The sequence below is a fragment of the Amborella trichopoda genome, chromosome 1, assembly GCF_054954075.1.
Source record: "Amborella trichopoda isolate Santa Cruz 75 chromosome 1, AtrichopodaSantaCruz75HAP2 v2.0, whole genome shotgun sequence".
NCBI lineage: Eukaryota > Viridiplantae > Streptophyta > Magnoliopsida > Amborellales > Amborellaceae > Amborella > Amborella trichopoda.
The window spans coordinates 8,071,646-8,090,124 of NC_142336.1; the positions used below are offsets into that span (position 1 = coordinate 8,071,646).

General features: G+C 37.0%; 1 protein-coding gene across 8 annotated transcripts; it reads right to left on the reverse strand.

Moving 5' to 3' along the window:
• Positions 1 to 248: 248 nt before the first annotated feature.
• On the reverse strand, positions 249 to 18,204 carry LOC18426259 (RINT1-like protein MAG2). 8 transcript variants are annotated; one of them, XM_088860146.1, is made up of 5 exons: positions 17,852 to 18,204; positions 15,716 to 15,805; positions 3,431 to 3,510; positions 3,170 to 3,288; positions 249 to 2,582 (listed from the first exon to the last, which is right to left on the reverse strand). In XM_088860146.1, exons 4-5 carry the CDS (start codon positions 3,227 to 3,229, stop codon positions 552 to 554), a joined length of 2,091 nt encoding a protein of 696 aa, XP_088716272.1. In that variant the 5' UTR covers positions 3,230 to 3,288; positions 3,431 to 3,510; positions 15,716 to 15,805; positions 17,852 to 18,204; the 3' UTR covers positions 249 to 551. The 8 variants fall into 8 exon arrangements, with proteins under 8 accessions (XP_088716272.1, XP_088716266.1, XP_088716275.1 ...); XM_088860140.1 differs by having other exon boundaries at positions 3,431 to 3,514; XM_088860149.1 differs by having other exon boundaries at positions 15,716 to 15,808.
• Between the last annotated feature and the right edge of the window lie 275 nt (positions 18,205 to 18,479).

The window sequence follows — 18,479 nt, forward strand, 5'->3', positions numbered from 1 at the left end:
TGAGACTTGCATTTTGGGTTCTCTCTCTACATTTTTCCATCTCGACTCATTTGATACTCTTACATCAGATTAAAAGTTGATATCAGGAGCTTCGTTTATTTCTTTATTTCATCTGTTTATTTCTTAGTGAAGGAAGTGCATCTTGTCACAAGAGGAAATACTGTAATAAACCCAATGACGCTGAAATCAAGAGGCCCATCAAAATAATCTAAATTCATGTGAACCAAAATGAAATACTCTAAATCCAATTACCCTAAAATCATGAACCACATTAAAATCAAAATGCTTTTACAAACAGAAATAGAATAACACCTACAAAACAATTGTGTACGAGAACTAGTACAGCTCCATGTCTGGTGTCCATCAGTCAAAATTCGGCAAAATATAAACTTGCGAGAGGAGAGAGAGAGAGAGAGAGAGCCCAACCTAGCCCAACCTAGTTTTTACTTCCGTCTGGTTTTACTGAACATTCATCATAAGCACAAATCTAACAAACAATACACCTCAAAAACACACTTCAACAGAAAAACCATACCATCTAAAATTGAAAATCAATATATGTGATTCCTGAGTATTTTCAGAGCTTTGCGGGGTGATATATGGTGGATTCCATGCCTTAGCAATTCCAGTTTTCTCTTGTCAACAGAACTATTCAAGGCACCCAAAATCATACCTAAATGCTTTGCTTCTTCATGGGACATGGCCAGCAGCTTCAATGAATCACTTATGAAAGGAAAAAATGCTTCTGGTCTGACACAAAAAGGCTTGAACACACTAAAAAGTGCTTTCATATCAATCGCAAACTGCTTGGTCCTTCGATCCAAAAACTTTGTGCCACCCAAACATAGACTCTTAAATATAAACCTGTCTAATCCACCTGCTATGCTTCGCCAGAGATCTGAGAAATCCTTAGCATTCAATCCTATGTTCAGGTTTCGAATCCTTCCTTGTAAATTATCCAAAACTGCAATGAATTCAGTAGAAATGGACAGGACAGCAAAACCAGAAGACCCATCAACTGTATCAAAAGCTTCACCTCCTGTTTCTTGCCATTGCTTCTTGTTTTTCACATAGTCATGTGAATAATTATCAAATTCTCGCAAGAAATTTGCCATTATTTCCGAGAGCCATTCAGTTTGAAATTTCCCCAATTTTTCAATTTCTTCATCAAAGAAGTAGGTTGGGGTCTCTGGTAGTGCTTTGTCTATCTGATTCTGGATTTCTTCCTCTGTGGATCTCATTTCTAAGAAGGTCAGCTTCTCACTCCACTCTCGAAGAACAGATACACAATACCCTGCTGCATTTATGCAATTCATGATCGTAGAGATCACAGCATCATCACCTAAAGAGGCTGAGAGGTCAATTTCTTGACACTGCCATATCAATAAATCAAGAAACCAATGTAAAATAGGAGATGTAGTTAGTTTGATGAACTGAATCTGAAATAAGACATTGGGCAAAGAACGACATCTCTCAATGAGAGAGAACACTAGTTTAATCGTAGAGTCTGCAATTGGAGGAGCTCTATAGTCCTCAATGGTAGAGAGAAGGAAAGACTCAGGAATTTGGCTTTGGGGTGATTCTGATTCAAATTTTGATCCTTTATCAACTATCCATGCAGTGTCCTTTTCTAGTTGAGTCTTAAGCTTCTCTTCAGCATCCTCAAGCTCTATCTCGGTCCAAATTACAAACCACTCAGGCTGATCACAAAATATGTGTATCACTGCACTCCTAGGGCTCAACAAGCTTGCATCAGTGTGTGCAATTTTGGCAATTGGAAGTGAGAGGTCTGAGCTTACAAGTTCTTGCATCCGCTTATCGAAAGAGAGAACCAAATCCACCAAGTGAAGCCACAAGGATTTCACCTCTCGATCCCCATCTCTATATCTATTAGCCAGGATAGAAAAAATTTGTTTAGAGAGAATGAGAGAAAGCCCAGCAACCATACCAGAGACCCATTCCTCCCTTGCACTGTAACCTGAAAGTCTCGCCCTGTCTATCAAGGGTTGTAAGACATAGTCAACTCCATCCACGAGATCCCATGTTACTTTATACACGAGAGCAAAAATAAACTCTGGTTTATCAGCCCATTTTGCAATATGAGGTTCCATCCTAGAATATATAGGAGAAACAAGCTCCTCAATTGTCCATAACAACTCATTTGGATTGGGTTTTTGCACAGCACCCAAATCTAGCAATCGGTTCTCCTTATTATGTCTTAGTTGGCTACAAATCCGGGCTCGCCTCAAAATGTGTGAGTGCTGTAGGGTACAGAGAGAAAGCACACTCTGAGAATAGTTCTCTTTAATCGATCCATGCATAACAATTAGTGGGTTTTTCTCTCCTTGATCAAGATTTTTCACTGAAAGGGGAGGTGGCCATCCAATGCATGTCAAGAGAGCTCGATAATCAGCAATGGCCTGAGGCCTGAGAATGGCCAAGGATTGCTCTACTCTGGAGTCAACAGCTTTTAGCAGGCGAGACCATTGTGGCTGAGACTTTACAAGATTGGTTAACATGTCCTCTATAAGGTTTATGGAGTTAATAGCCATGACAAGTTTCTGCTGCTTGGTTTCAACTTCCTGCATTTGGACAGTCCGAAAGTATAAAATTACTAGTATAGTTCCATGAAACAAACTATAGTAGCAATTATGAAATATTTTCTTAAATATTGCGCACTAATTATTTCTTCTGTCCAGCAGCTTTTCTTCACCAATTAAATTAAGTTCTCGAAAAGAAATGAACAAAAAACTGGTGGATGATGTAGCAAATCATGCACTATTGGATGCGTACACCTGGTAGAAGTTCTAGATCTTCGTTTCCTCTTTCTTCTTGTGGGATGAAATGAGAGTTCTTGCTTTTCATCACAGTAAGGCTTACAACATCTCCTCTTCTTTGAAGCAGTACTAAAAAGTCTAGAATAGTTTCTTAAGTATAAAGTATAAACTAGGAAAAAAAAATCCTTTACATAATTCTAATATGTGAGAATGTAAGGAGTTTTACAACAATTTATGGTCTAAGCTGCAAAGGGTAATACACAACACTTCCTTAGTTATTGTCAGTTAATTTCAATGACTTAACCTCAAACAACTCAAACCCAAGTATATATTGTTAATTTGTTATCATTAATATCACTATGCAACCAACAAGGATTTCTATTTGTCCTCACATATTGGTTAGGGGCACTTCCCATTATCATGGGGTTACCCTTCCTTGGGTTAATATTCATAATGGAGACCACAGAATCTTCAAGATCACCGACAAGAGCTTCCAGCTTTAATGTGGTCTCTGCAGTTGAACAAGATCTAATCACACATCTGCTTGCCAAGCATCTCCTACTTTAAAATTCAATTGAAAGAATCAATAATGCAAGGGATAAGGAAAATCATGAAACAGGAACAGCTTGGGTTGGAAGAGATTTCCCACCAACCTAGACTACTTCCTAAAATCCCAGGCTGATCCAGCCGTGCCAAAATTAGTCAACTCGTCAATCAAGATCATATAAGTCACCTACCTTGAAAAGTATATAAAGCAATGTAAGAGAACATACAGTGATTTCTACTTTCCTAGACCCTTGTAAAGGAATATGACATACACAAGAAAAAATAAGAAAGATAAACATGCTACTCCTTAACATTTACACACTCATGTTGGAAAGACGCGATTACATATAAAAATCGTATAGATAACACAAACTTAAGAGAAAAGTAAATAAAATAACAATAATCAAGTTCTCGTTAGGGAAGCATTACAAGAACTTTTAGTTCAGAGACAATTTAGAGTATGTATAGAAAGAGCTTCACTCTAGAAATTCTTAAAGCCAGAATTCTATAAATCTTACAAAATACAAATGTATTACTCATAAATATTTATTTATTTTGATGGTAATTTTATCATTGACAGATTCCATGCTTACAAATTATATTTGAGTCATCCACATCATAGTTACCAGGATCTCCTACTTTGGTAGGCGATCCTTTATAGGATCTCAATTCAGTCGCTCCGGGAACAGATCACTCAAGGATCTTGATTTTTAAATTTTGGGATCTCGAACCCCTCATAGGGATCCCGATTCCTGCTTTAGAGATCTCGATCCCAACCTTAAAGACCAAGACAATAACCAAATTGATGATTTTCTTTGTTTATAACCAACTAGCAACACAACTATTGCTTGCTCGCTATCAACAATAAGATCCTTGCTTTAAAGAGTACACATAATCGTAGATTATCATATACTTTAAGGTTGGTAACAAGATCCCCAAAAAGTTGGGATCAAGATCCCAAAAGGTTGGGATCAAGATCCCCAAAAGGTTGGAATCTCAATCCCTAACATTTGGCAATCTCAATTCCTAACATGTGCATTGTACGGATGACGTTCCCAACCATAGAGATCTTCCAACATTTCACGATCCCTCGCTCCCAATCCAGATCCCTATCCCGGTACCGTTCCTATTCCTGATCCCAATCCCGATCCCGATCCCAACAACTATGATCCACATATATTATCTTCTCCTTATAGTTTCTTCATTTGTTATTAATAGAGGGACCTCAGTTTCATTTGAAATCCACATTGACACATAATTCAGCCTAAGAAACAAATCTTGATGCAGTTCACAAAAAAACTCTAAAGTCCCCAAGCCAAACCACAATTAAGCTTAAGAACCACGAATAGATTTGGTTCAAGAAAATCTCATATCACCCAGATTGTGTGGTTTATAGGTTACATTGTGTTTACAAGCACTCGAGGCCTCGATATTACATCCAAAATTTCCTAAAGCAGCTTAACTAGTGCTACATTTACGTATGTTGTCGGTCAATGCGCCAGTGTTTTAAAACTCCAATTTAAGACTTTGAACGCCCAAGTCCACCAAGCTAGGGCAAGTCCTAATATTTATTTTTGTAAACTCAGAGGACATTATTCTAAAAGACCTGAGTCTTTTAATATATTCAGTGATACTAGTGCACAGAGTTGGATGAGTCCCAAGTATCTTGCGAGCCTATATAGACTCGACTAGGCCACACTCTTTTGTCGATAATAAATTGTTTTAGTAAACCAAAAATAAGGTCTCTATTTCTGGTAATTTCTTTCATATTTAGAGGGTGGGGCTAGGAAGGATTAGACGCTCTTTGCTATTATAAAACCTCTGGAAGCCCAAAGCAAGCACAGAATCAGTGAATCTATAGATTTTTTGGTTAAAGTTTCATTCCGGAAAAGAATATGTCTAGCCCTAGATCTCCTCTAAATTTTTTGGTTAAAGTTTCATTCTGGAAAAGAATATGTCTATCCCTAGATCTCCTTCTTTGGATTTTTTGGTTAAAGTTTCATTCCGGAAAAGAATGTCTATCCCAAGATCTCCTTCATCCAAAATACAATCATTACAAAGTTCTGGGGGAAGGATCTGAGGAGTATTTTAGGCTTCTTCATGTGCGAGTGAGGAAAGAAACATCTCCAGCCACCAGATTTGAGATCACACTTTTTGTGATTCTGGAATGTCGGGTACGTATTTTTTGGATTCTTTTTACTTTTCCACAAAACACCATTGGACATGGTGTTTGGGTGTATTTTGTCGCAAATATAATAACACCGGACTCAAAAAGTCACGATGTCTAGCCAAATAAATTCCCGGCACGATAACTACCGGAATACTGCAGAGACCATAAAAAATGGCTACAGTAGGTAAAAGGTAGCCTCATAATAAATCCTCAGATGAAAAACCCCTTAATATGATGATAGAAAGCTCCCTGCGAAAAAACGAGAAAGAGTCCAACCCGATCATGCCCAAATCAACAATCGAAAAGGGTGCAGAAGGAGGCACGGTCAGCCCAAAATGATTGTCTGACCGTTCAATCTTTAATCCAAGGAACCCTGAGGTTACCTCCAAAAATCAGGTCAATCTGAGGTTGGATGATCAAGATATAGCTGGCAACGCTCAACCATCTATTTCACAACATTGATCTAAGGCCAATTTACAAAGACTCCTTAAGATATCCAAATCTAAATAGCCCAAGAACTTTATGGATGAAAGGCAAGGTTTTTAAAAATGGATTGGTGACCCGGATCGTCCACCTAAAAAACCGATTCGGACCAGTGGATATGTGGTCCGGACTAGAGAATTGGCTGGATCCAAGCTAAAAGGTTTTCAAAAAATCACTAAAAATATTGTTTTTTGAGTTTTCAAAAAAACGGGGGTAGTGCATTATATATTTTTAGTATTTTGGAAAAAACATGAAATTGAGACGTCATTTTTGAGTGTCTACTAATTTTACTACTATTTTATTTATACTAATTTTGATACAATGCTTTTACAAAAAATTTAATACTCATTTTGTAATTTACAGTGAAGAAAATGATTTTTCTAATTTTTTGTACTAATTTTGTGATACTACTTGTCATCTTTGTGTATAATTTTTCTCTCACACGCATCAGAACTTTTCCTCTCACATGCACACAAAAAGCACATTGGACATCTCTCTCTCTCTCTCTCTCTCACATACATACACATACAAATATACAAACATATTGGATCTCCCTATCTAACACAAAGATAATGGGCATCTCTCTCTCACAGACATATTGGACCAGTCTTTCTATCTCATAGCTTCCATTTTCGTTAAGGGTTCATTTTTTTTCTTCATTTAAATAAAACCAATTTGGGAAATGATAATATATTTCCCAACTTATTCTACTTTGATTTTTATATAATTTACTTATTCTCATGCTGCATAGGTAGAAGGCACAGTTTTTTTTAAACATCCCATGGTTTATTTATGGAATTGAGGGAAGAGACAGAGACGTTGAGGAAAGGGGGCAAACATTTAATCCCAAATCGAAAATGTGGGAAGGAAAGGAGAGGCTAGTGCGCTTTAAAAATGAGTCGTATTGCATAAATCCCACATCTGGGAAAAAATGATGAAGAAGGACCCAAAGCACTTTATTGAGAGTCCCGCAATAACTTCTTGGTCTGAAAAGCTTGTAAAGTGGTGAGTCCGCATGACCAAAGGCATACTATGCACTAGCGTAGTGGAACCAAGTAAAAAATAAATAAATGGCCCGGTTGACTTTGAATCGGTCGGTTCTTTACTAATAGAAGTAGCAGGTTCTCTGACATATTGGCCGATTGGCCGATTCAATAGCCGATTCTCTATCATATTGGCCGATTCAATGGCTGATTGGCCGATTCAGTAGCCGGTTCTCTGACATATTGGCCGATTCAGTAGCCGGTTCTCTAACATATTGGCCTATTTGTCAGTGAATCGGCCGGTTCGTAGAAAGAACTAGCCGGTTCCCAATATATTACGAGAACTGCAATGGTTCCCTGGATTTTATATTTGGAAAGGGCAACTCCAATCCGGATTGCCGATTTTTAAAATCTTGATAAAAGGTATCAATATAACAAGGCTACAATCTAAATTGAGCCCAACTCGATATCAAATGAAAGAGATATGGCCCCTTGAACACCTTAAACCGCAGGCTTGGTCCACCAAATTGGACCAATTTTACAAAAGAACCCTAGAAATTAGTGACTAGTAAACTTCGAATATCTAAGAGAGAAAGGTGATGATGAGAAAAGGCTTCGGTAAAAATTTCAGCCAATTTTGAATAAGGAAGTGCATTTCTGGCGTCATCCTTGCAAACCACATGAGGACCACTAAGGAAAGAAAAGAAACCATATTGTGAAAATGCTTCATCATCTTCATGAGAATCACAACGAGCGCCACAAATTTTTTTGGCAAAAATTTGGGGGCCATATATCCCAATTCATGTAGCCAAATGAGCCAAAATTTCAATATGTTACTCCTTGCTACATGAGTTTTTCATACATATATAGATGATGGGTTATTCTGCTCGGATTGAGGTCAAATTGAGCCAAAAATTGGGGGTTCACAACAAGTGAAATATGTATAAGTCCCCATAACCTTTGCTAAATCTTGGAGCGATATTTCACAATTCGTTAAGTAATTCAGGCCAAAAGTTTACAAGGAGTTTCCCAACTTAAAGATGAACACATTCATATGCGGCAATCTACGATCATGTACTGGAAAGGGGGTTAAATTTTAGTGATAAATTGTCTAAATTTATGAGAATACAATTTCCAAAAATAGTAAAAAGTCAAAGGGCCATATCTCTCCAATACGGGCACTGTCTTGAGCCAAGATTTTCGCCAAACATTGGTTTTGAGGTCCTTCACAAGATTTCACTCGCTGATTGTCAAAAAGCAGCCAACTTGAGCACAAGAAGGAGGTGAAGAAATTGATATGCAATTTTTACCGAAAATGAAAATTCGAAACTCAACATGAGTGAAACTTGACGAATCATGAACGGTTTTTGCTCAAATTTGTAGCAAAATGATTGTGATTGATTAGTTCATAATTTCATGGAATAAATTTGGGCCGAAATGGTGAATGAACGGTCCAAATTGATCGGTTTTGGTGGTAGATGAAGAAGGAATGCTCCTCAAGGGCAACATTGAAAATTCCAAACTTTAGGCATCCCTTTTGGTCACTTTCAACTTTGGCTCGAATTTACTTTTGACAATCCACCCTCCTTTGGGCCATGTTTTTTATTTTCCCCCACCTAATTTTAGTATCCCATCTATATTTTTCCATGTCTATAGAAGCCTTCTTAATCCTCAGTTTTAAGTGCTAGACAATTGAGATTAAAAGCCAACCTTAACGAGAGAAATGTACCCAATTCCCTAAATTACCCCTAAGCCTTTCTTTTACTACCTAATTTACCCTTGCATCTCCCCAAAATACCCCTCAAGTCCCAAAAAAATGAACCTATAGCTTCCCAAGAACTTCTCACTTCCAAGCCTAACTACAAGGAGGCTTAAAATCCACGAAAGCCCAATTCTCACAAAAACCTCAAGCTTCCAAATACCCAAAACTTTAAAACTTTTAACTTCGCTAGAAAAAGATGTGCCGCTTTAAAAGGTGCTCGTCTATGCATGTGTCCGATGACCCAATAGCTCAGATAAAAACCAGTAACCAAAGGCAAATAATTAAAATGACAATCTTTTATTGCTAAACTCATAGAGCATCGGGGGGATGCCCCCACACTAAGTTCTTTTGGAAAATGGGTTTTCTTGGATTTTGGATTTCCTAGGAGTTACGCCTAAGAGTAAGAAGTTCTTAGGGAGTTTTGGGTTCTTTAGAGACTTGAAGAATATTTTCAGGATTTTGAAAAGATGTGGGTAGTATGGGAGATGCATAAGGGCAATTTGGAGAATTGAGTATACTCTCTCTCTTAGGTTGGCTCTTAATCTCAATTTTACAACCCCCAAAAATGAGGGTTAAGAAGGCTTTTATAGACATGGGATAACATGGGTAGAATATAAAAGAGTGGGTGGAAAATAAAAAACCTGGCCCAAAGGATGGTGGATTATCAAAACATAAATTCAGGCCAAAATTGAAAATGACAAAAAGGGACACCTGGAATTTTCGATGATTTGTCCTTGAAGAGGCTTCCTTCTTCATCCACCACAACAATCCATCAAATTGGATCACTTTTCCACCATTTCAACCCAAATTTCTTCCGTAAATCATGGAGCAATTTACCACGATCATTTTGCAACAAATATGAGCGAAAACCGTCCATGATTTGATAAGTTTCACTTGTTTTGAGTTTTGATTTTCTATTTTCGATAAAAACTATATACCTACTTCTACACCTCATCGTTGCGCTCGAATTTGGCAATAAGCTTGTTGATTCTTGTGAAAGGCCCCAAAACCAACATTCGGTGAAAAGTTTGGCCTAAGACAATGTGGGATTGGAGAGATCTAGCCATTTGACTTTTTGCTAGTTTTGGCAACTACAATCTCATAAATTTAGACAACTTTCAATAAAAATCACCCCTGAATTGGATTTCGATCGTGGATTTCCATATATGGATAAGTTTGTCTCTAAAATGAAAAGCTCCCTCTAAAGTAGACAAACCCCCAACTTTTCGGCTTGATTAGACCTCGATCCAAGCAAAAGAACCAAGATCTTTATATGGATGAAAAGCACATGTAGCAACGAGTAACCTACTAAATTTTGGGCCCATTTGGCCTGGAGAATTGGGAGATACGGCCCCCAAAATTTGGCAAAAATTTTTGTTGGTTGTTATAATTCTCAAGAAAATGATGGACTATTTTCCCAGTAGGGTATGTTTTCGTTTCTTTGTAGTCCCCTGTGGTGATCCAAAGGTGCCACCAAAATAGGTGCTTCTCAATATCAGATCTTGGCGGAAATTTTTACCAAATAGTTTTTTCATCATCACTTTCCTCTCAAAGAAATTTTGAGCTCATTGGTCATTGATTTCTTGGGGTCCTTTTGTAAGTTAGGCCAAGAAGCCATATCTTTCCATCCAATGGCACAAATTTGGAAGTAACCTTGTTATATTGATACCTTCCACCCATAAGGTTTTGGGTGCGGTTTGTATAGAGCCTAGGCTCTAAACAATCAAATTAGAGCCTACCTTCAAATAGTGTCGAGAAATGTGGTTTCAATACTAGAAATCTTTGTGATAGCTTTAAAATATATTTTCATATTTATTTATAAAGTTTAAAGCTTCAAAAATAGTGTAGATCGACAGATCTATGAAAACTTGAAAATCTTGAAAATTGACGGTCCAAAAATGCATTACAAAATACCCTATTTTCAAAACTTGAAATCCATTTTTTTTTCATGTCTATGCATCTTGATGTCGAGATGATCAATTTGAGGATATTTGCACATCAAAACAACCTCTTCTAGTGAAATTTTTGAGGCAGGCTCAAATTTGATTGTTTAGAGCCTCATCTCTATACAATTTTTTTCCCTAAGGTTTTTGGGCTTTTTATTATTGTATACCTTAAGGAAGCTTTGAAAATTGGCCTTAGATCAATATTGTAAACCAGATGGTTAGGCTTTGACGGGTAACATCTTAGTCATCTAGCCTCGGATTGGCCTTAGTTTTGGAGGTTAACCTCGAGGTACCTTCGATTAAAGATTCAACAATCAGATTACCATTTTAGGCTAGATTGACAGTTGTTGTAGGGTATTTTTGACACACTTGTATCATCAGTACGAATAAAGTAGAAGACGGTCACAATCTAGGCTCACAGGTACCAAAAATGCCTGCAAATTACGGAAGCCCATATTCAAATAAATCTAATTTTGGAAGAATTTGAAAAGGTGTTATCCTGACCTCAAAAAGCATGAAAGGGTGGCATTTGATATCCCAAACATGCCCGTCAAGTTTCGTTTGGATCAAACAAAAATTCCACAGATCAGAATGACCATTTTAAGCTAGTTTGATTGTTGTTGTAGGGTATTTTTGACACACTTGTATCCTCGGTATGAATAAAGTAGAAGATGGTAACAATCTAGGCCCACAGGTACCAAAAATGCGTGCGGATTACGGAAGCCCATATTCAAATGAGCCTAATTTTAGAATAATTTGAGAAGGTGTTATCCTGACCTTAATAAGCATAAGAGGGTGGCATTTGATGTCCCAAACATGCCCATTATTTTATTTGGATCAAACAAAGATTCTACAGATTAGAACGAAATTTCATTTTCAATGCTGCTCTTTAACATGCCCAAAATACCTCATAACTAAGGCTAAATTGCCAAGGTCTCTGGTGAGCACCAGACCACCACAGATGAACTCAGAGGGTCCAATAACCCCGTAATACCAAGTTTCGGCTCATTCAAATCCCCCGGGAGCTGAATTTCCAAAAAATGGGTAAGCCTTACACTATTCATGAGGAACCGCAATGAAAACTGTGTTCTCTAAAAAATGAGATTTCTTGTGAAGGTCATATCTTCTTCAACTTAAAGCCAATCAAGTTTAAATTTCAGAATGTTGTTCGTACACACGTTTTGACATATGGCACAACTTGAGATGACACTCGAAACAGAAGAAATCTTAGAGAAAAGTATGCCAAAAAACCATAAACATGGGACTTTACCTCAAATCAAAGCCATTCGAGTCACGGTCACAACGAATTCGCTCTTGAGGTTAACTGACATCGGGGCTTTGAGAAACAATCATGAGAGTGAAGGGATAACATTCCCTAAGAATGAGTTATGGGAATCAAACCCATGTTTTTAGATAGCTCTATATAAACACTTTTACTTCATGTGTAAGCTGTAACCCAAGCGTTGAAAGGATGAGCTATGTTGAATGAAATGCGTTAAAATTACGAGAGAAAGTGTTCTTTTGAGCTTTGTTGAAAACCTTTTGCCATTGAGAGAGATGAGAGAGAATACTTTACACATACCCCTCTCCCACACCCTCCACTTCCAAACTCTCCACTTCCATACCTCACTCTTTCAAACTCCCCACTTTCATACCCCCTACACCCTACATCCTACACCATATCTACCTATACACCATACCTACACATACACCACACCTATCCATACACCACACCTACCCATATACCACATCTACCTATACACCATACTTATACCTACCCATACATCACACGTACCCATACACCAAGGTGTCAACCTCTCTTTAGCCATCAGTATTCTCCTTTTCCTCTCTATCTCTCCTCTTCTCTTATCTTCTTTTCTTTCTCTCTTCTCTTCTCTTCTCTTTTCTTCTCTTCTTTCTCTCTTTTTCTTTCTTTCTCCTCTCTTCTCTCTTTCTTTTTCTCTTCTCTCTCTTCCTCTCTCTTTCTCTCATCTAGGGCAACAGCTAGGCCTCTGCCCTTCTCTCTCTCTCCCTCTCTCTCTCTCTCTCTCTCTCTCTCTCTCTCTCTCTCTCTCTCTCTCTCTCGGGCAGTGGCTAGGCCCATAGCGTTTTATTTTGAAACTTTTGCCCACATCCTTGCGGACGCCATACCATAGAATGCAGAATGCTTGGTCACATGACCAAAGATTGTCGTGCCACCAAAGACGTCATCCAAAGTTTGATAAACAATGGGTAATTGAACTTGGTGCCCAAATCTATGCAAAATGAATCATGAGCCCACATATTGATCCGAGCTGCAAGACCTTAAAACTACGTAGCCTTGGTTTGAACTGTAAGACCTTAAACTACAGAGCCTTGGTTCGAGCCACAAGACCTTAAACTACGTGGCATTCGTCCCTGTGGCATGACGTTAAAGTGCACGACTTACTGGTCCTAGTTGCAAGACCATAAACTGCACTACTCTGTGTCCCTAGTTGCATGACCATAAACTGCACTGCCCTATGGTCCTTACCACATGACCCTAAATTGTGAGAATGTATGAGGGATTTTGAGTTGTACACCCCAACAAAAAAATGATGAAAACAGAAAAAGAAAAGAAAAATAAGGAAAAAGAAATGACAGAATGGTGTGCACCCCATAGCTATTTTGAAAAAGAAAAAGAAAGGAAAAGACGGCCATTGTGAAAACGCGCAAGGGCGTTATGGGCACACGTGTCAAAATAAAGGGAGTGTGGTGAAAACCTTTCGAGGCACTCACTCTCAAATGAGAGACATGGTGTCCACTCGAAGGCTACCATGGGAAAAACATGTCAAAAAAAGAAGAAAAGAAAAGATGACCATAGTGAAAACTCGCAAGGGCGCTATGGGCAAAAGTATCAAAATAAAGGGAAAATGAGGAAAATACTTCCTGAGAGAGAGAGGGAGAGGTAAAGAGAGAAAAAGAGAGAGAGAGAAGAGAAAGAAGAGAAGAAAAGAGAAGAGAAGAGAGAGAGAAGAAAAGAGAGAGAAGAGAGAAAGAAGAGAGAGGGAGGAAGAGGAGAATACTGATGGCTAAAGAAAGGTCGACGCCTTCGTGAGAAAATCGATGCCTAGGTGGAAGGAGACCGACACCTTGAGAGGAGCATGGATGGATATGGTGTATAGATGGGTGTGGTGTAGGGATAGATACAGTGTATGAGTAGGTGTGGTGTATGGGTAGTATGGTGTATAAGTAGATATGGTATATCGGTAGGGGTGGTGTATAGGTAGGTGTGGTGTATGGGTAGATATTGTATGTGGGTAGGTGTGGTGTATGGGTAGATGTGGTGTATGGATAGGTATGATGTATGTATAGGTATGGTGTATGAGTAGGTATGGTGTATAGGTAAATATGTTGTAGGGTGTATGGAAGTAACGAGTATGGAAGTGAAGAGTTTGGAAGTGAGGTATGGAAGTGGAGAATTTGAAAATGTAGGATATGGGAGAGGAGTATATAAAGTCCTTCTCCTCTCTCTCAAGGATAAAAGGTTTTCAACAAAGCTCAAAAGAATACTTTTTATCTCTTAATTTCTACTCATTTCATTCAACATAAGCCATCATTTCAATCCTTAGGTTACAAATGAAACAAAAGTATTTATATAGAGCTATCCAAAAACATGGGTGGATACTCAACATCTAACTTAATTGAAAAAAAATATAATTAAAATGAATTAAAAATGAAATAAAATTTTGAGCTTGATTGGTTTTAAGATGAAGAATATATGACCTTCACAAGAAATCCCGTTTTTATAAAACACAGCTTCCATAAATGGAAACTTATTCATTGAGGCTCCTCATGAATGGTTTAAAACCTACCCATTTTAAGAAAGTTGGCTCCCGAGGGATTCAAATGAGCCGAAACTTGGTATTATGGGGTTTTTAGGCTTTCTAAATTATCTATAGTGGTCTAGTGCCCACCAAAAACCTTGGCAATATAACTCTAGTTATGAGATATTTTGGGTATATTAGAGAGCAGCATTAAAAATGAAATTTCGTTTTGATCTACCGAATCTTAGTTTGATCGAAACGAAACTTGATAGGCATGTTTGAGACATCAAATATCACACTCTTATGTTTCTTGAGGCCAGAATAATACATTTTCAAATTCTTCCAAAATTAAGCTTATTTTATTACGGACATCCGTAGTCCGCAAACATTTTTGGTACCTATGGGCCTAGGTCGCTACCGTCTTCCCCTTTATTCGTATCGGGGATACAAGAGTATCGAAAATACCCACCAACAACTGCACCTTCTGGATTGTCCGATCGCTGATTTGGGCATGATCAGGCGTAGATATCTCCTTTCTTTCAATAAGGAGCTTCCTTTCATCATATAAAGGGGATTTTTTTTTGATGCTGAAGTCACTCAAAGGTTGCTTTTATTGATGTCCAGCACTCCGTTACTAGTGCCTTGTTATTTAATACCACTCCCTGAGAAGCTTTCCTTAGTAAACGTTTTTTGTTGTGACCAAATACCCCAAAACACCTGGTGAGATCCACGATATATTTATAGATTGCTATCATTGTTGTACCTACATAGCCATCTTTGAGAAAAAATTCTTTGGATAAGTTCTGAAAATTTAAAAATGAATGAAATATTAGGCATTTTCTAAATTTTCAAAGAAAATAAAGGTGGCCGATCTCCCTAGATCTATGGTTTCCAATAAAATCTATAAGTGCTCTTTATTTCCTTATTTTTCTAATTTTTTCTTTCATTTTAGATTTGTTTCCATATTTCCTTAGTTTTTTTTCCCTTAATAATAGACACACCATAGGACTCAGCAAGTCAATTCTACTTAGGGCTCCAGCTAGTCTTGTGGTGAATCAGACTTTTAAAACATTAAAATGTACTAATAAATCCAATAAGAAATTCAATTGTGAATGTATAGTTGAGCAAGGGAATGTATTCTCATCTACAAAAAAAAAAAACTCAAGGAGAAACCAATCAATATTGGGTTAAAAGCAAATATGAATAAATAATAGATAAGTGGCAGCACAAGAACAATTAGAATTCAGATATAATGAAACTCACCTCCATAGACTCGAACCATCTCAACTCTACCTACTTCCTTAGCAAGTAAAGGCAACTCCTTTGACAAAATGCTTCCAATGTTATTGTTTACTGCTGAACCAAAAACAAGATAATAAGATAAGAATGATCAAAAAATAAATCAAACTACAAAGATAAGCCTTACATATATATATATATATATATATATATATATATATAGGGCAATGATTTCATGCAACTGTTGTATCATAGTATAATGCAACAATCTTCGCAAACCAGGTTAGGGTCATTTGTTTGATCCAAATTTTGAAATATACACTCTTTTCATTCTAATGAACATTCACAAAAAAAAAAAATTTGAAAATGGAATCTAGAAAGTATTTTTTTAACTCAATTAACATAAGCCGTCCATTTTGATAAGACGCTTAAATCTAGGCCTTTTCTTTTCCATTTTTTTTAGATGGCTTCATTATCATTAGATGAACAATGTTAAAAAAGAAAAAAATGATTTTGAGTTTGTAACGGCTAAGATCTTGAAATTCACCAAGTGAATGGCCCAGATTCGTTGTTGGAGGGGACTAATTTTGACCATATCTAGGGTTCAAATTGAACTTTTTTTTTTTTTTTGGTTTTGATTATTGAGATGAAGAGAGAGTGTGCAAAATTTTGGGTCATACAATACCACAAACATAGTTTTACAGTACTTCACCTACAGCTTTATCACCGTTCAAAGTTTATCACACGGTCACCAATGTCTGATAGCGTTTGAATTTTAATATTTGTTTTACAAATCATAATGATCTAAAATTTTGCAAGTGTGTACGCCTTAGTGAGATGCACATGAATAAAATGTAAAACAAATAATTTGAATGATAAAAATTACCCCTATAAAGTTTCAGGGGTAATTTTGTCATTTTATTTTATGTCTATTATTTTTTAATATTTTATTTTGGTGCGACTTGATCATATGTACACACGCCCCAAAGTTTAGATAAATCTGATTAGTACAATAATTATAAAAATTCAAATACTACTGGACAACTATGACTATGTGATGAACTTTAGAGATGCTTCTATATATATATATATAAACCAATGAAAATAAGAAACTTAGGGTTAACTAGGGGCTAGTATAAGTTAATGGCACTCTCCACCAATTGAAAAGCAAGAACCACAAAGTGTCACATACAAGAAAAAACCAATTTGTCAATTGGAGACCAACGCAGATAGAAGAACATGAGAGAATCTGCATTCGATGAAATAACAAATCCACCCCCAAAAAGTAGGAAACAAATGTAACATAGTTTTAACAGAGCACCACATTTCCCATACAACGCTCCACAGAAAACTCAAAGAGATGAGGGCACCAATATCATGGAAAAACCCATACCAATATATAGCACAAATCTTCACCTAAGAAACTAATGCCACAATGGGGTAAAGAAGACAATAATTTTGAATGAACACCCTGAAGACACATAAATAAATAAAGAAATTCCACATAGAGACGAACCAAAACATCCAGATAAAAAACAATAATGCATCATAACACAAAATAAAAGGAAAACGATGGAAGACTACCACATTTCCCAATTAACTCACCCAACAAAAAAGAAAAACAGAAAGCAGCACAAATGAAATCAACCCAAAGTGAATTTGAGGGATGAACGACACCAGCAGAATTTTCTTTTGAGTAATTAAAATTATCTATTATCTATGACAATACGCAATCCAAACCATCCCACATATTAGTAACATTTCCTTTTAAAAATTTCACACCTTGAAGCTAATTGGGATATAAATTCAACATATTATGTCATTGATGGAATATATTAGATTGCTCATAATATCTTTTGCAGTATCACAATAGAGGAAAATGTTGCTTCCATGAATTAATTTGCTCGGATACTATCCGATGACACCGGTTTCACAAAGTTACATTTCAATCATTTAGAAAGCACAAATTACATTGGCTATCTGTATCATGTGTTCATTCCCTTACCTACTTCTCTAACAATGGCCATTTAGATGCATCAGTGAATTACAAAAACACAGCACAAACGAACAGATCAACTTAGTAGGAGGCCCTAATTTTCATCACAAAAAAAGATGAAATAGCAGAAAATTAAAACAATCAAGTTCTCAACCTAATTATACCTGATTCATCGCAAGGCCCAGAAACCCTAAAATTGCTTAGTTTGAGCTTTAGGTCACCAAGGAAACCCTTGATCGTATCAGAATGTGAAGAAAATGAAGCCACAACCTCTGAGAAACGGTAACTAAGATCCATCAAATGGCGATCCAAATCCAAGCATTCTTTATTCAGGTTGTCCTGAACCGTAGTGATTTTGAGAAGATCATCTAGGGTTTTGAAGTTGTGATCTAAAAATTCCGCCATGGATGAGGAGAGCTTGGAGGAAGGGGGAAAGAGAAGCAGATCCGCCATTGATGAGCAGGTAACCCTAACAGGTATAGTGTGCAGCCATCAAACGTAGAACTACACGCCCATTGTTTCTGCTCAGTTCTCACAATTGCGATTTAAGTCATCAAACTTCGCACTTTTTTCAAAGGGTGAGGTCCGCATTTTTTTTTTCAAATCTAACTAACTATAAATTTTAGGACACGGTTTCTATTCAGCCTACCCTGCATATTTTAGAAATGCGGGCTTGGCCATAAATATAATTTTTAAATATAATTTTATTCTAATATTGAAAAAATGCATAATCTTTAACATGGACATCATAAATATGAAAAAAAAAAAAAAAGTTTATATAAAAATGCAACC

Excerpts from the sequence above, each read along its gene's own strand:
- LOC18426259 (XM_011622137.3), bottom strand. The coding sequence starts at position 18,140 with ATGGCGGATCTGCTTCTCTTTCCCCCTTCCTCCAAGCTCTCCTCATCC. Across the intron at positions 15,809-17,851 it reads TGGGCCTTGCGATGAATCAG|CAGTAAACAATAACATTGGA; the intron begins GTATAATTAGGT and ends TTTTTGGTTCAG. Across the intron at positions 3,289-15,715 it reads GATGGTTCGAGTCTATGGAG|AGACCACATTAAAGCTGGAA; the intron begins GTGAGTTTCATT and ends GTTCAACTGCAG.